At 44.1% G+C, this 24,628-nt stretch overlaps 1 protein-coding gene across 1 annotated transcript in view; it reads left to right on the forward strand.

Annotated features, from left to right (window-relative positions):
* The first annotated feature begins 2,939 nt into the window (after window positions 1-2,939).
* Window positions 2,940-24,628, forward strand: part of SNX9 (sorting nexin 9) — a 107,136-nt gene continuing 85,447 nt past the window's right edge. The window contains exon 1 of the mRNA XM_065401051.1: window positions 2,940-2,989. Within this exon, the coding sequence (XP_065257123.1) occupies window positions 2,978-2,989 (12 nt within the window). The 5' untranslated portion in view covers window positions 2,940-2,977. The remainder of the gene's footprint in view (window positions 2,990-24,628) is intronic.

Raw genomic sequence — 24,628 nt, forward strand, 5'->3', positions numbered from 1 at the left:
GCTCACATGCCCGGGAGCTGCAGAGCCCGAGCATGGCGAGGGGGCAGCTGGAGGGCACGTTGGGGGCCGGCGCCCGCATGCATCTGCTGCAGCCTGCAGGAGCCCCCGGGGGGGGGGGGGGGGGTGCTGGGCCGCAGCCTGGGCAGGAGGGCTGGGGGGCGCAGCTGCTCCCTGCTAGTGGCGCCGCCGCCTTTGTAGGGCTGCTGCCCCCCCGGGCCCTGCACCGCGCCGGCTCCTCCATGGCTGGGGCTCGCCGCTCCCGTAAGCGGGACACTCTGGCTCTCCGGTGCCTCCAGAAGGCGGCTCCTCCCTGCCGGGCTGCTGCAGCAGCCCAAGCCTGGCAAAGCCAGTGAGTGGACTCAGGGCGGGGGCCGCCGGGGTGGGGTGAGGTGGGGAGGGCTCATGGCGGGGCTGTGCACCCTCCCGGGGAGTTCAGGGGGTGGGGAGAGGGGAACCTGGTCTGGGGAGCAGCCCCTGTGCAGGCTGGCCCCTGGGGTCTATAAAGGATCGTTGGGATTTGCTCCTCAATGAACCGATGTGTGTGGGGGGTGCAAGGTGGAAGTTTCGCCTAGGGCACAAAATATCCTTGCACCGGCCCTGCCCCCAGCTATTTCACTTATTTTACATAAAAGGCGGGGAAAGTTGCAACTTCATTTTCAAGTTACAAAACTTGTGGGTATGCTGTTTTTCTGTTTTGTTAAAGTTGTCTGGCTCAGTGGAAAGAGTTACCAATAGTAAAAGAAGCGTGTAAGCACTTCAGATATGGAAATATGCATGTAAGGCATTATGTTGCTTCACAATATTAGACATGATTTTTAGGAATAATAATGTTTGACTCATTGGCAATTTGTACAATTACACTACTTTTTAAAAAACTGGGATTGAAAGTGAGACCTTGCTTGCTACTGATCAAAAACCAAAGAAAATACCCCCTCAAATAGCTATATTTGCAAACTATGCACATAGTCTATGCAAAATATGTTTGTATTACAGCCACTGTATTCTGTCCCCCTCCATTTGTTTTCCCCTTTTACCTAAAACTGTAAATTGATTGGGATAAGAATTGTCTTTTACTATAAGTCTATATGGTGATACCACAAGCCATGATGTTGATCAGTATTGTCTCTTTGTTTTCTTGTCCTCCTGCTTCTGTCTGTATCTATCTGTGGTCTCTTGTCTTATACTTAGGGTACGTTTACACAAAAAATGCTATAGTGGCACAATTGCAGCTACACCACTGTAGTGCTGTAGAGTAGTCACTTGCTACAGTGATGGAAGGGGATTTTCCATCGCTGCAGTAAAGCAGTAAATCCATTGCTCTGAGAGACGGTAGCTAGGTTGACAGAAGAATTCTTCTGTTGACCTAGAGGTATCTGTTCCAGGGCTTATGTCTGCTTAACTATTTCTCTCAGGGGCTTGAATTTTCCGCGCCCAAGCAACGTAGCTAGGTCGACCTAAATTTTATGTGTGGACCAGGTCTTAGTCCCTGCCCCAAAGAGCTTAAAGTCTATCTTTTTGTTCTTTATTTGTACAGCACCTAGCACAATGGGGTCCTAGTCCATGACTGTGATACCGGGGGTATATCTACACTGCCTGCGGCAGCGAGCCTCCCAACCTTGGTCAAGAGACTTGGCCTCACGCTACCACCCTCAAAATAGCTGTGTAGATATTGTGGCTTGGGTTCTGAAGCCTACCTCCCTCCTTAGGCTTCAGAGCCAGAACTGCAGCCCCAACATCTACACAGCTATTTTTAATATGCTTGCTGCAACCCCAAGTCTGTGGACCTGGGCTGGGAGGCTCGCTGCTGCGGGCTATGTAGATGTACCTCCAGGCACTAAGGTAGTACAAATAAATAATAATAATTAATAATCATATAATATCTAGTACAATGGACCTGATTGGTCTTTTACCTGTAACTGTAATACTATCAGCTCGCTGAGGCCCAGATGACACACAGATCACAAATGAATTACACATCAAAAGACTGTAGTTGAGGAAACTTGATGTGATAGTAGATTCATTTCCTTGTGGCCCAGTTTTCTGAAATTACTGTTCCAAGACTGAATGGAAGATATTGACTTTCATAGAAAAAGCAACCCCCCACCCCCCAAATAAACCCAGACAGTAAAATGTTATTTTATTTGCATTTTAAATAAATATTTGGCAGTGGGAATGGTTGATTAAAATGCATTCACTTTTGCATTAGTGGTATTTTTTTGGTAGGAAGGTAAATATACCAGCTGTGTCAAGTGAATCTACCAGTGGAGATCCCTCCAGTACATTAAGGGCTGAAGCAAAAAGTTGAATGAGGAGGATGCAGACCCCTCTCCCCCAAAGTGAGATTTTAATGGCTAGAGGGATTGTACAAACTGCCTAAGAATGTTAATCACCCAAGGACCGAATCTTCCAGCAAATGGGTGAGGAGAGCTGAAGTAAGTCTGAACATTCAGGGCCAGATGCTGTCATCAGTTATGCTGGTGTAAATCCGGAGTAACTCCGAATTTACACCTATGTAAGTGAGCAGAATGCAGCTCACCGGCTTTCTGATTCCAATAATCTATCCTCACAAAGAAACAAGAGGCTACAACAGTGCAAACAACAGCGTGTGTGTGTGTGTGTGTGGGGGGGGTAATAGTGCGGGGAAGAAATGTGGGTCGAGGACGAAGCGGGGGGCGGCCCGGCACAGAGAGAAGGGAAGAGAGCACGATCAGAGGAGCGAGCGAGCGAGCGGGAAGGGAAGAGGGGGAGCGGGGAGGGGCCGGGACACAGCCTGGCGCTACATTAGCTCCTGCCCGCTCAGCGCGGCGGGTTTCTGCTGAGCAGCCAAACCGCCCCGGCAGCCAGAGGGGGCGGTGGCGGGACTTGTGACTGGGCGGCTCGGAGCAGCCGCCGCCCAGCCCGCGGCCCAGTAGCAGCGGAGCCGGGCCCGTCGCGGGGCAGGGGAGACGCGCGGCGGGAGCCCCGCGCCAGCAGCACCATGGCCACCAAGGTAAGGGGCCGCCGCGCCCACCCCCTACCCGAGCCGGCTTCGTGCCCGGAGCCGCGGGGTGGGGAGCGGGGTCGGGCGCCCCCCTCTCGGGGTGAGTCCCAGGAGACCCGCGGTTGGGGTGGGGGAGGCTGGTGTTTCTCTGCCCCCGGGCCAGGCCAGGGGGTAGGGAGAAAGGGGCTGGGGCGGAGCGCAGGCCCCGGGGCGTTGTGGGGATGAGACCCCCCCGGCACCTCGGGGCTGGGGAGACGGGCTGGGCTCTGCTGTCCTCCCCGTGTAACCGCCAGGGCCGGGAGCTCCAGGAGCCACCCCCGGCCCGTGTGATTGTGCCTCGCTTGGGCCCTAGACCCACCCACGGACCAGCGCTCCTGGGCCAGGCAGGAGGGGAAAGGAGTTTCCAGCGTCACAAAGTTTTCCAGGGAAAAGTTTTTTTCCACCCGCTCTTTGTGTTGTTTCACTTGCCCCCACATGCTGCGGTATCGTCTCAGCTGCCCACGTCAGGCCAGGGGCACAGTGCCTGGGTGACTTGTAACCAACAGATCAGAAGAGACACCCCGAGTTACAAAACCCAAGAGCACCTCGTTTAAACACCCCCCCCCCCCGTCGCCGCCGCCGGATACCCACAACCGCAGCTTCCTAACCTGGGTTACTAATAATAGCTGGAAGAATTAAAATGTGTATCGCTATTTATAATGTGGGCATGGGCATTTTACGCTGCCTGAACAGTGGTGATAGCTTGGTAAGTTTCACTTGTGTGTCTTGTTTCGCTTTGGTTCTCCTGAGTCCTGATATGGCCAATAGTGGCATGGTTTAGTTGAAACAACAAGGAGTCTGGTGGCACCTTAAAGACTAACAGATTTATTTGGGCATAAGCTTTCGTGAGTAAAAACCTCACTTCTTCGGATGCATAGCATGGTTTAGTTGGGAACATTATGGGAGTGTTTTTAAATCAAAGCAAAATTTTCATTTAAATTTCAAAGCAGTGGCATGGACACGTTTCTGTTCATATTAGGTTTTGTAAAACAAAGAAATAAATGTTTGGGGGCTGAAGTACCTTAGATTGTCCATTTAATTTCACAGCTGTGCAAGCAGAAGTATCTGGGCCTTTACTTTTCGGAGTTGCTGAGCTCCTGCAGCTCCTGTTGACTTTAGTGACAGTTGTGACTGCTCAGCGCCCTTGAAAAAGTCCTTACGGAACCAAACTCTAGAGATTTGAATGTCATTCAACTTTGCATTTTGTCCTGTATTTTTCTATACAGTACTCAGAATTCAAGCAGGAAGGAAAATGACTATGATCTTAGGTCTGGCCTACACCTGAGACTTAGGTCAACCCAGCTACCTTACTCAGGGGTGTTCAGATCCCGAGAGAGACATAGTTAAGGTGACCTAAGCCTTGGTTTAGACAAGAAGCACTGCAGTGGTGCAGCTGCAGTACTTTAAGTGTAGACATAGCCTTAGTATTTGATACAATGATTTGCATTACAAAAAGATCAGACACAAGACTCAGTTGCTCAGTGGAACTCTTCCTCAGCTGTGGTTATGTATATTTGCCTAGAAGTAGTGCTTGTTTTCTGTGTATGGGGTAGTAGGTTTATACACCCGATAATGGCCAAATATAGGTGGTGTCTTTTCCAGTCAGTTTGATTGCAGTGGGATAAATTCATTTATTCTCTTCTAGTGGTGCATGTGTGTGTGTTCTGCTTTATAAAACAAGAGTACCACTAATAGCTAGGCCACATGTATTCCACAGTTGCTCTTCAAAGAACTGATGCATATTTGTTTTATGTAATCTTCTGAATAATCTGTTTTTTGTAGATCATATAAAATACGGCTTTCCTGCTGCTATGTGATTTTGTAGCATGTGAATTATCAGTGTTAGGAGTTCTGTGGTCTGATTTTGATTTGTAGTAGTGTATATGGTTTCTAAAAAGTATGACACTAAATTATTTTGCTCTGTTTCTGAACATTATTAGAAAACTAATATATTAATTGGACTTTGCATATCTGGAACCAGTCTAAGTTATCTACAGTATTTATTTGCTAACTTAGCTGAATATAAAAGATTATGCTGTTTTAATTAAAAGGTATGTTGTCTGGCTTGTAGTTTTTTATTTTGTTAACTTTTTAAACTCCAAAGTACCTTTAAAGAAAATGTGTGTTGTACTTATTATGACATGTCACAATGTTCGAAACAAAGCTTTTGAGACACAACTGGTTCCATAAACTAGTTCTGCATCTTAGAAAGTTCCATTTTGTTACTAGTAGACCCTGTCCACATAGAATAGTGATAGTATATGATTCTGTATGTCTTAATAGTTGACAAATTCTGTATCTTGTAGATATCCAGTTTAGTGTATTCATAGTATTGTATAAATAGATGCACAGTATTCTTTAGATAAGAAGCCGAAATCCCAAGTCAGATAGCTGCTTTGAAAATTTATCGTTACACCTAAAATTGGAGTTTATATGTATCAGAGGTTTAGAACAGGGGTGGCCAACCTGAGCCTGAGAAGGAGCCAGAATTTACCAATATACATTTCCAAAGAGCCACTGTAATATGTCAGCAGCCCCCCCCCCCCCGCCATCAGCTCCCCCGCCCCACTCCCAGTGCCACCTGCCCACCGGTAGCCCTGCTGATCAGCACCTCCCTCTCCCTCCCCGCATCTCCTGATCAGCTGTTTCATGGCGTGCAGGAGGCTCTGGGGGAGAGGAGGAGGAGCGAGGGCATGGCAGGCTCAGGGGAGGGGGCGGGAAGGAGTGGAATGGGGGCGCAGGGCCTGTGGCAGAGCCAGGGGTTGAGCAGTGAGAACCCCCATATTGGAAAGTTGGCGCCTGTAGCTCCAGCCCCGGAGTCGGTGCCTATACAAGGAGCCGCATGTGGCTCCGGAGCCACAGGTTGGCCACCCCTGGTTTAGAATGTTGTTGTTGGATTGGGCTGGGTTTTAATATTGTTAGTTTGAACTAATTTGTGATAACACTCTGTATGCAAGTGGGTGTGCAAGGACACCCACAACACTTCTATTACTTGTGGTTGTTAAAAGGAAAACTGCATTACTTTTGGCATATATGTACTTCTGCAATTGTGATAATCAGTTCAAATGGTGCCTATTTCAATATGGAATAGGACCTGCACTGTATTGAAAGGAGGATATGAAGGACCACTGTTGATTCTGTGCCTGAAAAGAAGAGCAATTTAATTGTATAAATGTGGAGACCTGAACACTCTGTTTTTCTTTAAATAGCTTCCCAGTTTATAACTTGTTCAGATTATGCTATCCCTGATTTAACTAAAAATTATATTGTGGGCAGAAGAGCAGCAATTATTTTTCATTCTTTATTTCTGGGAAAAATTGTTTGTTGCATATTATTTCCTGATTTTAATCTTCATTATTTGCAAATTAAAGACTTGTTTTTTTGTTTTGATAGAAACTTAATTTACCGGTATATATTAGAGTGGTGCCAAATTTATCTTCTGTTAAGTTTGTTGTATGGCATGCATCACCTACCTCTGAGATGCAGCTATTTAGGGTTAAATTTGGTAAACTTGTTTAATTGTCAACTGTGATCCTTGTAGAAGCGATTGAACTGTTTATATTTTTCTTTTTAATGGTTGGTTCAAGAAGACTGTTTGAACGTCAATATGCAGTGTTCAGAAAGTTAGCCAATAATAATTTACCATAGCAATGAAATAGGATTGTATTTATTTTTAATCCCAGCCCTTCTGAAATAGCTGACTCCGATGAGAAACATGCCAAATGTTGGAAATGCACATGCAAAAAAAAGCTGTAGAACAGAATCCTAGACTAAGGTTGTTGATCTTGGATATTTATTTCTCATAGTTTAATAACAGTTTAACCACTATATACATAGATTCAAAGGCCAGAAGGGACCATTGTGATCAGCTAGTCTGACCTCCTGCATACCACAGGCCACAGAACTTCCGTGAATTAATTCTTGTTTGAGTTAGAGCATATCTTTTCGAAAAACATCCAATATTGATTTAAAGATTTCCAGCGATGGAAAATCGACCACAACCCTTGAAGTTATTTCAATGGATAAGTACCCTCACTCTTAAAAAATTTGAGTCTGAATTGTCTAGTTTTAACTTCCAACCCATTAGATCATGTTATACCTTAGTCTGCTAGATCGAGGAGCCCTGTATTGTCAAATTCCTTTTCCCCTGTGGGTACTTAGACTGTGATCAAATTATCCCTTGACATTGTCTTTGATGAGTGAAATAGACTCAAGGAGCTCAATACAGTATTTCTAGATAAGGCTTGTTTTCCAATCCATTTATCATTTTCGTGGCTCTTCTCTGAGCCCCCTCAAGCAATTGCCAGCTTCCTACTGAAATAATAAGAAATGCAGGAGGGGAGTAAAAAAAAAAAAATCTGCATTTTGTGGCTGTGACCTTTTAAGCATACTTCCAAACTGAGTGACATGTTTGTAGAGAGGAGGTATGGTCCAGTGTTGGGATGCAATACTGATAGAGGACTAGGGTATTCCTGACTCAGCCCTGAGTTTTCTTTCTGACTTTGGGCAAGTCACATAGGCCAACATTTTCAGAATTGTTCACTGATTTTTGGATTCCCCAGTTTTTGGGTGCTTAACTTGAGATCAGTAGATCCTGATTTCCATTCAGGGCCAGCACCTTTCATCGACTTAAATGAACTTACGGTTACTTAGCACCTCTGAAAATCAGGCCCCCAGGTATATCAGAGCGGGTAATTAAAGTTTGAGGCATCCAAAATTAGTGGACATTTTAGAAAATGTTGGTGTTTAACTTCTCCGTTCCTCAGTTCTCCTGTGTATAAATGGAGGGGAGAACACTTCCCTAATTCACAGATGTGCAGGGAGGCTAAATTAATACTTGTAAAGCTTATTTCTATTAAAAAAAAAACTAGGTTTGCTTCTATGATACCCTTTCAGAAAAGACACTTCAGACTCTTTCTGCATTTGCCTACCTGATTTCTTGGAGGTAATTGACCCAACCGTTTTTCTCATTATTTGCAATGTTGTATTTTCACTTGTATTATATCATTTGTCACATTTGAGCTTCATTCAGTTGTGGGGTGCTGGAAACACCAAGAAGCTGCATGCTAATTTCTAAAGAATGTGGTCTCAGGCTCAACATGTTTTTAGAGATGTATATTATTTAATAGATAATTCCTTTCCTTGGGAGGTCTAGGTTGGAATTTGCTAAGTCACTCTTCCAGCAGGAAAAATAAGGCTATAATAAGAGGATCCAATATGTCAAGTACACTGTGCTTGTGTGCTACTAATGTAAGATCTGGATTTTAACTTGAAATTTAAGGTCAGCCTGGTTGATTCTGTTAGTCCCATGGGAGTCAATGCGTCAATGGCACTACTTGCATGAGCAAAGACACTTGTTAATAAGCTTTTGCAGGATCAGATCCTTAGTTGCCAGTTTGGGGCCCAATTCTTTAGGGAGATCTGTACAGGCAGACCTTTACCCCAGCATGGAATCCCATTTTAGTCAATGGGACTCTGTGGGCTAAGGATCCACCTGTGTGGATCTGTTTGCAGGATTGGGCCTTTTTTTCATATGTTAAGAGGTGTCTTAGGAAGAAACTTTTTAGGACACATAGTACATTTTGGTTCTTAAAAAAAAAAAAAGTGTTAACTGGCATATTTTTAATACTTGCAAACAAAATAAATGCATTTTTAAGGAGGACAGAGAGAGGGTCTCCAAAATTTAGAAGTAAAGCTTTATCCTCCCTATCTGCACCCTTATTTTTTAAAAATTCTAATTCCTTAATTTCCTTTCAGTTTGAGTTTTTTCACTGCTAGGTTTGCTGAAAAGGGTAAGTTTTGACGTGTTCTCAGCTGTATCCTTAGTGACAAACCAAAGTAGAACTAGTTCTCTTTGCTGTCTTGTGTGCAGAAGTGAACTCCCCTTTGGGTTTGTCGAGATTAATTCAAACCAAAACTGAGAAGCATCTCTGAACAAATGAACTAAATGAAGTGCTCTAAAACAGTCTGTTCTGTACAGAAAAAAATAAATCTTTTAAAGACCATCTTAGCTATTGAAATTGATTTCTCATGGAGGAGTATTCAACAAAATATTAATTGTGTCTTAATAGCATTGTTAGTTGGAAGAGAGTTATCATATAAACCATTTCCTGCTTCTTTCAGCACTCTCCACCCTTTGGGACTTCAGTGAAGCAACACTTAATACAAGAAATGAGAACACAATGCTGTAAGCTGTATTTGCAAACAAAGGGCTTGCTCCTGTGCACCCTTATTCAACAAGTAGTCAATTGAAATCAGTGGGTTTACTAATGTGAGTAAGGATTTGCAGGATTAGGCAATGCCAAGAAATGCCAAGATGTTAACAGCTATAAAAATGTCAAGATTTTTTGGGTAAGAATGCAAATTTATCCTAAAAAACCCACAATCCACCCATACAATGAGAAAAACAAATGTGGACTTAAACAGTACCATATAAAAATAAGTCAGTTTGGTGTCATGCCTGAAGTGCATGACCCACTGGTTTCTTAATTTATTTCTAGCTGTTTTTCTTTATAAACTTCCTGCAGTCAAATGATACATGGCTTCCCTCACATTTTAGCAATTGCCTACATGAGTTTGTTTTCGTTGTTTTTGTTTTTTAATGGACCTGATCTTAATGTCATTGAAGTCATTAGCAAAACTCCAGTTGACGTACATGGAAGAAAAGATTGGGTCCTGTATGACGATTTGCTCAGATGCTGCTGCTGCCTATATGACTCAGTATTTCTAGGTTATTTTAACCACCTAGAGATTGAGTCATCAGAACATCATTACCCCAGAGCATGTCATTATTTAAAAAAATCTCGTGTTTACAATAGCGAAAGAGGAAGAGAAGTCTTACCTATGTAGATTTCATCTTGTTTGAAAACTTAATTTTTAACATTATTAAATGTTTGTAACCAGATAGAATCCATTTCTAGTCTCTCCATATACTGATTTGTTGGGGGGGAAAGCACTTTTAACTTGTGCCTTTGTTTTTGCTTTACCAATTACATGACTTTATATAAAAAAAAAAAAAGTTTTGTAGTAAGATGAATTGTAGTACATCTTATGAGTTCAATAGATTTCGATCTGTGAATTGTCTGCCAGTCTGTTAAAACATCTAATTTAATTGTCTTTTGAAAATCTTATTTAAAATTACAAGATATGCATAGATAGATTTATTTTGTTTACGTGACTTCTATCTGACTAGAAACAATTTTGTTGCGACAGGAAGTTGTGTAATTGATCTTAATTGACAAATTTCAGAGGTGATGGCTTCCATCCCTTTGTAACTAATACTGTGAGAACTGTATTGTTAAATATGCTGGTTCCTTTGTGCCTTATTTTTATAAGCTATTCCAACTTTAGTACTATTGGAATTGTCACCTCATGAACAGGTGACATAATAGGTTAGTGTTGTAAAGCAGTGGGTCTCCGTGAGCTGCTGCCCGCAGGCACTGCCCCTGCAGCTCCATTGGCCACAGTTCCCGGCCAATGGGAGCTGTGGAGCCTGCGCTTGGGGCGGGGGCAGTGCGCAGAGACACCCCCCCCCCCCCAAGAGCTGCAGGGACATGCTGGCCGCTTCTGGGAATGAAGCGGTGCATAGGGAGGGAGGCAGAGCGGGCAGGGAGCATGCAGAGACGTGCCAGCAGCTGTCCGCTTCTGGGAGTGGCGTGGGGCCACTGGCCACGGCATGCAGGCAGCCTGCCTGCCTGAGCCCTGCTGCGCCGCCGGGCGCGACTCGCGGGAAGGTTGTCAGATATTTATCTTGCATTTTGGGGGCCCCCCTGTTGTTGGGGGCCCTGTGCCACTGCACGGTTTGTTTCATGGTAAATCCGCTCCTGATCCAAAGAGTCATTATTGTGTAAGTTTAAGTGCTTTCCTTTGTCTGGCAGGTTCATTGATTTGTAGGCCAGAAGGGACCATTGTGATCATCTAGTCTGAGCTCCTGTATAACATAGGCCATGGAGATTCCCCAAAATTAAAGCTCCGTGGTTCCTTTGTACTGCAGTGCAGCTGCTCAAAAGGAGGGAAGTGCCAGGGTCCATCTTTCCAGGCTTTGTGATCTCAGTGAGCAGCATTGTACTAGGGGTTTCCCATGTAGAAAAACTCAGTACTGGGCCAGAAAGAGACAACACTGTTGTTAAGCAGTGAGACTTGTATGAGGCCCTCTAGGGAGAGTTAGAAGCAAGACAGCTGCTTCTGTGGGAAGGGCAGTGGTACAAGGGGGAGTTGGGACCAAAATGACCAAAGAGAGCACACACTGGCCTCTCTTTTGGTCACAGATTTGAATCAAAACATAGCATGTGCAGTTAGAGCTCTTCTGCTTTGAAAAGTGACTATGTAAAAATGGCACCTCTTACTCAACAAATTTGTTACTTACAGGTATTCTGAGAATTTTCTGCTGCCTAGAGCAGGTGTGGGCAAACTACGGCCCGTGAGTCGTTTTAAGCCGGGCCGCACGCTCCCTCTGGAGAGTGGGGTCTGGGGCTTGCTCTGATCCGGCGCTCCAGCCAGTGTGCTGGGTTGGGGGCCACACCATGCGGCTCGGCCCTGCTTCGGCGCTCCAGCCAGGGCGCTGGGTTGAGGGCCGTACCGTGCGGCTTGGCCCTGCTCTGGCGCTCCAGCCAGGGCGCAGGGTCGGGGGCCGCTCCACGTGGCTCCCAGAATCTGCGGCATGGCCCCGCTCTGGCTCCTACATGCTCTAATGGCCCCCTTCAGCACTCCAATGGGAGCTGCAGGGGCGGTACCTGCAGATGGGGCAGTGTGCAGGGCCGCTTAGCCGTACCTCCACATAGGAGCCGGAGAAGGGACATGCCACTGGTTCTGGGAGCCGCTTGAGATAAGTGCTGCTCTGAACCTGCACCCCGAGCCTCTCTCCATGCCCCAACCCTCTGCCCCAGCCCTGATCCTCTGAACCCCTTGGTCCCATCCCAGAGCACCCTACTACACCCCAAACTCCTTATCCCCAGCCCACACCCCAAAGCCCTCACCCCCTCCCACATCCCAACCCCAATTTTGTGCGCATTCATGGCCCACTATACAATTTCTATTCCCAGATGTGGCCCTCAGGCCAAAACGTTTGTCACCCCTGATTTAGACCATTCCTAGAGTTTAAAATCTCCAATGATGGAGATTCCACAACGTCCCTAGGCAATTTATTCCAGTGCTTAATTAGCCTGACAGGAAGTTTTCCCTAATGTCCAACCTAAACTTCTCTTGCTGCAATTTAAGCTCATTGCTTCTTGTTTTATCCTCAGAGGTTAAGGAGAACAATTTTTCTCCCTTCTCTTTGGCCTGGTCCACACTAACCCCCCACTTCGAACTAAGATACGCAACTTCAGCTATGTGAATAACATAGCTGAAGTCGAAGTATCTTAGTTCGAACTTACTGCGGGTCCACACGCGGCAGGCAGGCTCCCCCGTCGACTCCGCGTACTCCTCTCGCGGAGCAGAAGTACCGGCGTCGACGGCGAGCACTTCCGGGATCGATTTATCGCGTCTAGACAAGACGCAATAAATCGATCCCAGAAGATCGATTGCTTACCGCCGGACCCGGAGGTAAGTATAGACGTACCCTTTGTAACAACTTTTTATATCCTTGGAAAAGGTTATCATGTCCCCTCTCAGTCTCCAGACTAAACAAATCCAATTTTTTCAATATCCCCTCAGAGGTCTTGTTTTCTAGACCTCTAATCAGTTTTGTTGCTCTTCTTTGGACGGTCTCCAATTTGTTCACATCTTCCCTGAAATGTGGTGCCCAGAACTATTCCAGTTGGGGCCTAATCAGTGTGGAGTAGAGCAGAAGAATTACTTTCGTGTCTTGCTTAGAACACTCCTGCTAATGCATCCCAAAATGATGTTTGCTTTTTTTGCAACAGTGTTACACTGTTCACTCATATTTAGCTTGTGATCCACTATGGCCCCCAGATTCCTTTCTGCAGTACTCCTTCCTAGGCAGTCATTTCCCATTGTTCCTTCGTAAGTGGAGTACTTTGCATTTGTCCTTATTGAATTTTGTCCTGTTTACTTCAGACCATTTCTCCAGTTTGTCCAGATCATTTTGAATTTTAATCTAATCCTCCAAAGCACTTGCAACCTCTCCCAGCTTCGTATCATCCGCAAACTTTATAAGTGTACTCTCTATGCCATTATCTGGTTATATAATAACCACTTGCATAGGAACCAGAGATCTTCATAATAGTCACTAAAAAAAAAAAAAAAAATACTGTACCTGTGCAAGAATTAAGCAATGAGACCCATTATTCTTAGGTTATATGTGTGTGGTTCAGGTGTGCTGAGGACTGATGCCAGTCCTTCAGCCACTGAAGATGTGTCCCAGTTGCTCAGAAATGAACAGACTGCTATTCTGATATGTTACCTTAAATTTTAAATGTCACTTTAAAAAAAAGTAATCCTTTATGTGAAAAAGAGTTCAGTATTTAACTTAAGTAACAGTTGATGTTTCAAGAAGTCCAGCCACCCCTGAAATATTTTGAGAACAACTGTCTGCAAGGAGTGAAAAGTAGCATTTCCCTTTGAAATTGGTCTACCAGCTTAGATCCCACCTGCCTTCTGAAGTAGTTTTTGCTTGAAAAGGCAAATCTGTTCTTTCTGCTGTCTTAAACAGAGTAAGTTGCTTTGTCCTAAAATTTAAGTAAAGGGTAGCACAGGTATAGCAGTATGCTTTGCCAGATGCAGTGGTTAAAAACTGCTAATATTTTCTATTCGCTGTTGTTAACATATACAAGACAGACTGGACTACAAGAGCAGGCCTTCAAAGTAAAATGAAATACTAATTTAAACTGTTGGCTTTTGCCAAGTAGTGATATAATAAAGCAACAACATTTGAGTACACTATCTGAAATGAGGCTTTGTTACTTGACTAGTGTAAGTTGGATGACTTGATATTGAATAGTAATAAATAAATTGTATTTATTTACAGTTCTTAGCTATTAAGCAACTACTAGGAGCAGTGCACAGTATTTAGTTCTATTCAATATAGTCCTAGATCTCTATGTATGTGACCTTTTTGAAGTTTTCTCTGTTTTCTCTGTCATTTCTTTGTCTTCAATTTATTTAATACAAATTTTGCACACCTACTTATTCTTTTTTCCAAATGATTAAGCCAGAAAGTGTACAACTGGAGGGTGTGATCCAAGGATCCCTTGGTGCCAATTGACACAGGGCACAAGGAGTGCATAGGGCTTTATAGGAATTGCCTGGATCAGATATATGCATGATACTTCTCTGAAGGGTGTCGTCGTGTGAGAGCTCTACTGAGAGCCAGTAGCCCACTGGTCATCATAGTCCTTGCGACATATATGGAAGGATAATCTTTAAGGAGTTATGTATCTATACTGAAAATTGTGTTCTTAAGGTCTTGGCATTAGGGCAGATCTCCAGGAGGTGACATACTCCCTATCTGAAAGGAATATTTCCAAGGTAACAGACACCTATCTCTGTGTCTTGTCATTTTGTGTATCATTTGCCTCACAATGTATGCCTATTTGCATGAGCCACCGGCAAAATAAGAGATTGCGAGAAAGGAAATCTACAGGATGAAACAAACAATGGGGAGAGAGGTGTGTGTCCCTGTTTATGAATAAAGACAAAGGATTGTTTTCATATATCTTGGGATGACAAGCAACACACTGGCTCTTTCACTGAGAAGACACAGACAGCATGTTTGTCTCATGAAAAAAGGGTCACAGACAAAGTCGCTGTAAAATGCTTCAGGGATTTGCATGACTAGTACTTGGTTAGACAGGATAGTATCTTGTTAATTAAGTCTAGACTCAAGAAAGCATCTTATGATTTTATTTTGTTACCATTTGTTTCCAATACTTTTACTTGAATCTCTATTCCTTGTTAAATAAACTGACACTAGATTTCACTATAAACATACCTAAATTCTATATGTTAAGCAGAGCGGAGATCTATGGTAGACCTGGTGAGCTAGGGTATACTGTTTCTCTGGAAGGAGCAAATCTGTGAACACAGTGATTGTGCAGGGGACTAGTGGCTGTATATTCCAGGTTGAAGCTTGGTGGGCTCGAGGCTTGGAGTGTGCCTATTGCTAACCTGTAGAATATCAAAACATGTCTTTCATATAAGAGTAACTGATTTATTAAATAAATGACGTATTCTCTGTAGTTCATGAATTGAACTGATTGTTTCTGGTCACTGTGTCCTTCAGGATTTTAGAATTAGCCAGATCTTCTCCTCTCCCACCTCATTTTTATTCATAGCTTGGAGAGGAAAACAAACCTTCCTGCTTTTTCAACTCCCAATTGATTTCTCAATTTTGAATGAACTAGTCTTTGAAATGAACTAGTTCAGTAGATTGAAATGAAGAAAATATTCTCTCTGCACCTGCAGAAGAAGCTTGCTGCTGTCAAAAGCTGGTTTAGCACTTCAGCAAACACTGGCTCCAGGTGCTTAGCCAGGGACTTCCACCAATTCAGTGGGTGAACTGTCTTTAAAATTTGGCAGCAAACATGTACTGATTAAATTAAAAAGTAATATTGAATTGTTTTTAATTGATTATAAACTAGGCCTTAATATAGATTGTCCTAATTTAAAAATTAGTTTAAATAGGTTTATTTTTTAAATAAAAATATTTAATTTAAATAAAACATTTGATTTAAATAAAATCCATTAAAAACATTTTTTTTCAATCAATTTTTTAAATCCACCCTGATTCACTGGTAACTTCCTAATCAAGCTCTCAGGCTAAACACTTCCAATTATAAATGGCAAAGTGTGTGGTGAAGTTGGCTTTTGGAAATTGCTACTTTGTACCTGATATTCACTACAAGAAAATAATTGTAGGTTAGGTTCAAGAACTCTACCTGCTGTATACCAGAAGCAAGGGTAAACTGAGATTGGTTGCACTATGGTTACAGAAGTCTCCAGTCTTCTCTATTGCCCTTCCAAATAATTTAACAATTTCTTACAACTAGATAACAGCTATCCTTGTATCTGTTTATAGGAGTTATTATCAAATACATTGCTATCAGCTTTTTATATCTAATGGTACCCTCTACCATCCCCACACTCGATTCTGGTATCTCAACAAATGAGCTTATACCAAGAACTCTCTAATATTTGCTTGCTAAAAGTTCAGTTTTGTGGAGGAATGGAATTTCATCTCCTTTCCTTTCAGTCCTGCAGGTTGGTGTATGGAGGTGTTCCTCTCAAAATCCTCAAGAGGCTTCCTTGAAGTGGCTGGAGGCTAGCTTGTAATCACAAATAGTTTTACTTCTTGAACAAATATTAACTTTAAAAGTGTCACTGCAGAGCATTTAAAATAAAGTCCTTCTTTAGGCAGCCTGCTACATCAAAGAGCTGAAGATCAACTTGTAGAGTTTTTCCAAAGGAAAGTGAAGAAAATAAGTTGCTGTTTTATAACTTAGTCAGTATAGATAAGGCCGTATTTATCATTTTGAAAAGCTGTCAAGTAATTTCCCTTATTTAAAAAACAGTCCAAATATAGGTCTAGTGTCTTGATAATGTAATCTAATTTTAATCAGCAAGATGCCAGTGACATCAGCTAGGACCTTAGCTTTTTGAAATGTGCTTTTCAGCAGCCATTTTAGAATCTGCATCAGTGCAGGTTAAATTGTTTGAATGCCCTCCGTATTTAAGGGGTTCTTACTAAATTTCTGAAACAATGCTTAGAATAACATTAATATATATAATTTAATGTTGGATTCTACATATATTAATGTTTGTTTGTATATAATATTAAAAATCTGTCTACAAAATTTAGACACAACACACTCTCTGGAAAAGAGTATTCTCTCATCAGAACCCTCAACCTCTCCCCTGTCCCCCCAAAAGCATGTTCTACTAGCAGGGTAGAATGACTCAAATCTGTTCCCTGGCTTTTTCAGTATTATTAGAACCCTTAATATACGTATTTGTATTTAACTATTTAACAACATTCTGTGTTGATTATAATTCACCAGTGGGTGATGGTGAACCAATCAGCAGAATCAAAGATGAGTCATAAAGAGGGTAGGCCTGGCAGCTGCTTGCCAAATGACAAACTTAGACACGATTATAAAGTTATTAGAGTAGCATGAGTTACACATGAATCCATCAATTACAGATGGAAGAAAATATTATTCACATAATAGCATATAAATATTGCGATTTCTATTGCAGGAGTAGCGGTGGAACAGTATATCTGAGTAAATAATACATCAGCTCTTTTAAAAATTAATAACTGGTGAAAGTATTTTAAAACATGTTTTGAAGGAGCATATAATTTTGATAGTCTTACCGGAAAATAGTTTTTAAAGAAAATATCTAACATTATAGTGACATTAAGTAAAAATTCATCACATTTAAAAAAAAAAAATCACTTTTACTTGTTACTCAGATCACCCTAAAATGTAAATCTATCTTGAAAGGAGATTTCAGTTTAATTAGATTTGCAACTTGTTTTTATGCAAATATTGTTTGTATGTGTTGAGCACATGCAACCATTCTGGTATATGATCTTGTTGATACGCTGCTGTAGAAGCCATGGGTCTCCTTTCCCACACTCCCTAAAAGAATATGACAGGTGAATAGCTACTGTGTATGCAGCAGTGTAAATCTTAAGTGTATAAATGTGATACATTGTTCAGTCACATTTTGAAAAAGTATGTTTTAAAGTTTATCATTTCCATCCAACCACACTTCTACCCTCCACCCTGCATCTCATGGGTTAGCTCTGGGAGAGTAAAGTAGGAAGCTTGATGCTGGAGTTCATCTTCAGTGCTTTCTTCCTCGAGCTGTCTGTCCTCTCTCATTTCAGCTGCTACAACTGCCATGGAATTTTCATTAGCTAACATTCCAACCAGCAGTTCTTCAAACACCGTATTGCTCTCTCTAGAACTCCTTAGGTACTATTCTCTAGAGTCTAGAGGAATGTTAGGAGAAGGGGAGGAGCCTTTCTGTCTTCCCTCTTGAGTTCTTTCCCTTGCTCTCACCTGTTTTTGTGGGCTTGTCTACACTACAAAATTAAGTCAACTTTACATTGGCATAAAGATGCCACAGTAATTACGTAGCTTGTGCATGTCTACATCTTGCTCCTTGTGTTGGCGGTGCACGTCCTCACCTGGAGCACTTGTATCAATTGTACTGTCAGTGCGGGGCATTGTGGGAAGGCTACTGAAAGTCAGTAACAGTCAACATAAGCAATGCAGTGTCTACACTGACATTGCGTTGACCTACTACTTTGACATTAGGGCCGGCAGCCGGAACCTAGAAGTGAAAGTAAGGTGGAGCGTGCACGGGGCTAAACGAGGCTGGCCGATGCTGGGGCGCTCCCAGCTGGGGTCCTGCTGGCTGCTGGAACTCTCCTGCAGGCTGGCGCTGGCGGCCCCATGCACCGGATTAAGCAGCAGGCAGTCAGGCAAGTGAAAGGGGCCAGCGGGAGTCCTGGTGGACGTGTCAGGGTCCCAGCCTGTCCTGCTGCCCCTCTCTCGCCACTGGCTGGATACCAGGGCACTACAGGCACGTGCTGTCCCTGCGGCGTGCACAGCTGCGGCCCCTTGGGGGGAAGGGGAAGGGAGCGGCAGGCCAGGGAGTCTTCTGCCGCCGTCCCCCATTTGCCTGCAGATGCAGTGCCCCTACACAGCTGGCCTACAGCTCCCTTGGCAGGAACAGGAACAGCGTGGGGCAGGGACCCATCCACCATCCAGGTAACCTGGCTGCAACCGGGACTGTCCCAGGCCAGCCCCAAGCCCCCCAGCCCCACCAGGACTTCCCCCCTACACATACACCCCTGCCCTGAGCCCCTCATGCCACTCAACTCTGACTCCTGCACCCCCCTTGCTCCCAGTCCTGACACCTGCATCATCCACATCCCCGCCCCCCAACCCCCTGCCCTGAGTGCTCCCCCCCACACCCACACATTCCCAGCCCCTGAGCTCCTCCCCCCGAGGGGGGTTGCAATATGACAGTACCTGTAAGAAATTTAAGTTACTTTCACCCCTGCTGGAACCCCAGACCAGCACCAGACTGAGCGGAGCCGGCGGTGGGCTGAGCGGCTCATCCTGCTGCTGGTCTGGGGTTCCGGCCGCCGGCCCCGCTCAGCCCACTACCAGCCTGGGGTACCGGCAGCCAGCCCAGGGCTCTGCTCCTGGCCTCGACCCAGCGCTCTTCAGTCACCCCCTGCTATAGCCCACATTGGAAAATTCAGCAAGGAAAAGCGAGAGCAAGGATCACACTAAACTGATAAGATCTGAATTTTAATTTAATTTTAAATGAAGCTTCTTAAATATTTTAAAAACCTTATTTACTTTAAATACAACAATAGTTTATTTATATAATATACATTTATAGAGAGAGACCTTTTAAAAACGTTAAAATGTATTACCGGCATGCGAAACCTTAAATTACAGTGAACTTGGCACACCACTTCTGAAAGGTTGCCTACCCCTGTCCTAGGCAGTGTTCAGGTTGTCAGTTTTAAGGGCTCCTATATTGGCCTATTGAAAATTCTTTTCAGGTTATCTGTATATGAGTAGTAGTTGCATTTGTAAATTTATTATCATCTCTAGCATCTGGTTACGTTACTGTTAATTGAATGCAACAAGAATTCCTTGAGAGGGCCAAAGCCCTTTCATTACTCTTCCCTCTAAAAGTTTAAGATGTTTTTCTATGAAATTCCAAAATCTTATCCATGGCCCAGGGATATAACTTGCAACGAGGGAGTTGAGTCTGTGTGCAAAATCAGAACTAATGAAACTGGCAGTAACGAGTGACAGAAAAGCTGCTTACAAGTTCTTTGGCTCAGCTCTAAGGCTCAGGAGTTCTTCCACTCCACTCAAGAACTGAGTGCCAAAAGGAAGGCCAGCACTGATTATAGGAATTTCATGACAATAACACTATCTCCGTTCAAAGTAACTCTAAGGGTATGTCTACACTGGAAACTTCAAAGTGCTGCCGTGGGAACGCTCCCGCAGCAGCGCTTTGAAGTGCAAGTACCTCCACAAGGGGATTAGCTCCGCGTGCTCGGAGCGCGGCTCCCAGCGCTCGGAGCCTGTCTACACTAGCGCTTTAAAGCGCTCAGACTTGCTGCGCTCGGGGTGATTTTTCACACCCCTGAGCCAGCAAGTTAGAGTGCTATAAAATGTAAGTGTAGACAAGCCCTAAGACCTTAAACAATCATTGCCATCTCTCCTGGAGGAACTAACAGTTTTCTTGGCGGTATCAGTCTTCTAACCTCTAACAGATGGTTGAAACAGATGAACCCATTTCCTTCCATGTGGTCTGGTTTTACTGTGAAAAATGCTAATTCTCAGTTATTGTTCTACAACATATCTTTAACTACACTCTTGCTGTTTGCCTTAGATTAGTGCATACAGCTTTGTAACACCAGACTTTTAAAGGTTGCTGTGATGATTTGGGTAATCTGTCTGTACAATCTATAAATTCTAGTTGATATTAAGAAGCTGTTACTATGATGATTGCTGTATCATGGAATGCCTCTAGATCTGTGTATCCACCATTGCTGACCAGTCTTTAGGCAAGCCCTTCCTAGACAAGGGAAAGTAGCCTATTGTTAAGGACTATCAGCATGTGAGCAGGCCTTACCTGGGGAGAACAAAAAGTAACTGCATCCTAGGGGAAGCCAGTTTTCTCCAACATTCTTCATTTGAAGGATGTAAAAATCCCAAAAGGGAAGGACAAAGAAGCCAAGTTACTGAGGCTAGCCTTCTAAAAACTGCAGAGTGGAAAGATTGAGGGCTTGTCTACACTAGCAAGTTTCTGTGCAGTAAGGCAGCTTTTTGCGCTCAAACTGCAGACGTGTACACACTGCCAAGCCACTTTGTGCGCAGAAACTCCTCAGCTGCAGCGCTGCAAAAAAAAAACCCCACCTTGACGAGAGTCGTAAGGGTTTTTGTGCAGAGGCTCCAGAGCTCTATTCCCAGTGTAGACACTTGATTGCTTTCTGCCCTGTAATTGGCCTCTGGAGCTGTCCCATAATGCCTCAAGTGACCACTTTGCTCATTGTTTTGAACTCAGCTGCCCTGGAGACATGCACCCCCTTCCCTTTCAAAGTGCTGTTTCTGGAGGCCTTTGCATGCTGTGCTAATCTGCTCCGGGACACAAAGCAAACCATTAAAATGGAATGCTCGAGCTGTTGAACACGGGGGGTGTGCTGTGCTGTGCTGAGAGCCCAGGGAGGGAGGCGGGGGCTGATGTCAGGGTTTCCCCCTGCTTCAGGACTGGTTGCTTCCTGCTGCTGTCTGAACTTACAAGACAACATGCTGACACACTCTGTCCCCCAACACACTGTCTCTCTTCCCCCATTCCACCCACACCCACACACACTCCCTGTCACACATTCTCTCCCCCCCTTCCATTGAAAAGCAGCTAGCAATGTAGTAGGATGGCCATGGAACAATGGGGTTGGGAAACCTGCTGTGACGGGTTGGATCACAGAAACCCCCTTGGGAGCTGCCACCCGATGTGCAAAGACTACCCCTGCTTCTGTTTTCCCTGCCAGCTCAGGATTCCAGCACCCTGTCTTGCTGAGCCAGCCACTCCTGTCCGGCTCCAACACAGGCCCAGGGTCTGAATCACTTGTCCTAAAGCTGCAAGTTTACCCAAAAACAGCTCACAGGAGTGTGCTTGTCTTTAGCACTCAGATGCCCAACTCCCAATGGGGTCTAAACCCAGATAAATCTGTTTTACCCTGCATAAAGCTTATGCAAGGCAAACTCATAAATTGTTCGCCCTCTATAACACTGATAGAGAGATATGCACAGCTGTTTGCTCCCCCAGGTATTAATACATACTCTGAGTGAATTACTAAATAAAGAGTGATTTTATTAAATACAGACAGTAGGATTTAAGTGGTTCAAAGTAGTAACAGACAGAACAAAGTAAGTCACCAAGTAAAGTAAAATAAAATGCGCAAATCTATGTCTAATCAAACTAAATACAGATAAGTTCCTCACCAGTTCCCGAGTGCTCCCTTTTACAGGCTAATCTCCCTTTAGCCTGGGTCCAGCAATCTCTCACAACCCCTGTAGTCACTGTCTTTTGTTTCAGTTTCTTTCAAGTATCCTGGGGGGGTGGAGAGGCTCCTTCTTTAGCCAGCTGAAGACCAAATGGAGGGGTCTCCCCCAGGTTTAAATAGACTCTCTCTTGTGGGTGGAGACCTCCCTCCTCCCTCCTATGCAAAGTCCAGCTCCAAGATGGAGTTCTGGAGTCACCTGGGCAAGTCACATGTCCCTGCATGACTCAGTCTTTACAGGCTGAAGCCATTGTCCACATGGTATCTTGCATGTCTCCAGGAAGACTTCTTATGTGGATTGGAGCATTCCAAGATGCATTGTTCCCCAAGTGTTTCCTGATCAGGTACTTAACCTGGCGAATTCCTTCCTAAAGAAGCTGACCAAATGCCTCCCAAAGCTTACTTAGAAACCAAGCAAGCATACAGCCCATATTCTTAACCTCAAGTAGAAAATGATATATATATATGTACAAATAGGATGAATAGATATAGTAGACCGTAACCTTTACGGAGATATGTTACCTGGCACAGGCAGCACAAAACATATTCCAGTTATGTCATACATACATTTATAAGCACCCCCTCCCCATAAAGCCTTATGGGTACACCGTCACACCTGCGTCATGTGACATGGTGCCTGCCCCATGAGGCATTGCAAACCCTTCCCAAAGCACCCTGCAGCCAGTTGCACAGTGGATAGTTACCACAATGCACTGCTGTCTTTGCCGTTGCAAGAGCTGCTAATATGGATGTGCTGCAGTGTCACAAGGAGCACAGTGTGGACACGCAACAGCTGTTTAATTCCAGCGTTTTAATAAAAGTGGTATAACTTGTGGTGCAGAAACTTGCCTTTGTAGACATACCCTGACGGTATGTCTGCACTACAAACCTAAGTCGACCTAATATAGGTCGACTTACAGCCACTGCAGTAATTACTGTGGTGCTGCATGTCCACGCTACCCTCCTTGGGTCAGTGATGTGACCCCTCACCAGGAGCACTTCAACTGACCTAAGAGGTGCAGTGTGGGGAGCTGAGAGCCCCATACCTTCCCCTGTTCCATGCCGGGAGTGGGGGAAGCCACCCAGGGCTTCTTGCCCCCCTGTTCACTGACCCATGAAATTGACAAGGTGGTCCGGCTCCTGATAGGGAGCGGGTGGGGAGGCTGCTCAGGCTTTTTACCCTGGTTCCTAGCAGGGTCCAGCCACCCAGTCCTCCAGGGGAGCGGAGGACAGCTGGGCTTTAGCTGCCTGGCTTTCTTGTCAATTTCACACTTCTTCTGTGAAATTGACAAGCTAGCCAGTACACACTGCATTGCCCTAATTATGCAGGCATAAGCCTTATGCTTCTCATGGAGGTGGAGTTGTTATGTTGATGTACTAGGGCACTTACATTGGTGGGAAGAAGGCTGTAGTTTACAGTGACATAACTTAGGTCAACATAAGCTGCCGTATGTTGACCTAACTATGTAGTGTAGACCAGCCCTGAGGGAACCATACAAGAAGTTTTGGGCAGGAGAGAGGAAAGGGATGGACCAGCCAAGACCAGAGAAGGCTAGCTGAGGAGAGAAGGCTCCATATTTGAGAAGACAACCCATATGCTGCAGCAGAAGGGGCCTAGGTGGCTCAAGAGGGTCCTGACCCCAGCACAAAGAATGCTCAGAAAGTGGTGAGGGAACTGAAGCAGAGAAATGTGTATAGTGTTTATTTTTGTATAGATCTGTGTATTTTTTTTCATGCTGTTAAGAAAAAGACTGTGGTTTTAGAATGCTGTACAAAATCTGTTTGTGTGTTACGTTAATGCTGATCGCATGCCCCTTGAAGAGGTAAACTGTAGGCCCAGTATACCCACATGGCTGGAGTTCTGAGAGAGGTTGTGTTTAAGTTATGGGGGAGACTGAGGGGTCAGCACTCATTCCAGGGGTTGGGCTGTGTGGTAGCAGCTATCAGGAGAGGGGTGTTAGATAGAAAATCTGCACCCTGAGAGTGTGCTGAGAGGCCCCACGATAGAAACAGTTCATAGGCCTAAAACATCTGGGGGTTCAGCGGCTGAATCCCCTCACCAGTCTGGTGAGAGGCCCAGAAGGTGCTAGTTTAGGTCTATACATCTGCAATTAAGTCAATGATCATTTTGGGGATTGTTCCCAATTGTCTGCCCCTCAATTGTTAGTCCTTCATACTCAATCCCTGTTAGACCACTGTAATGTATTGGGTAGAAAATGAACATACTAACTTTAAAAAAATAAATGAATCCGTTTTTACATAGCTTGATGGCAAAAGTGAGGATATGTATAGTGAGCCATTAAGATGGAAGTTGTCCAAAATCTTGGCTTTTGGAAACAGTTTGCATAGGTGTAAGAAGAGGAAAATAATACTGTAGACTCTGATGAAATGTGTTCTTAACTGTCATGTGCATCATTCTTGTCAAAAGTTCCTTATCCAAATTTCTATGCAAAAGACTTGAAGGTACTTAGAGAACATTTTCTTTTGTACATTTTCTCTCGTTTCACTGCCTGTTAAATCTATAATCTGAGACAAAGGACAGGTGGTCAGAGAGCTTCAGGATGATGTTTGCAAAACTCCTGGATGATTTTCCTGTAATACAT

The sequence above is a fragment of the Emys orbicularis genome, chromosome 3, assembly GCF_028017835.1.
Source record: "Emys orbicularis isolate rEmyOrb1 chromosome 3, rEmyOrb1.hap1, whole genome shotgun sequence".
NCBI lineage: Eukaryota > Metazoa > Chordata > Testudines > Emydidae > Emys > Emys orbicularis.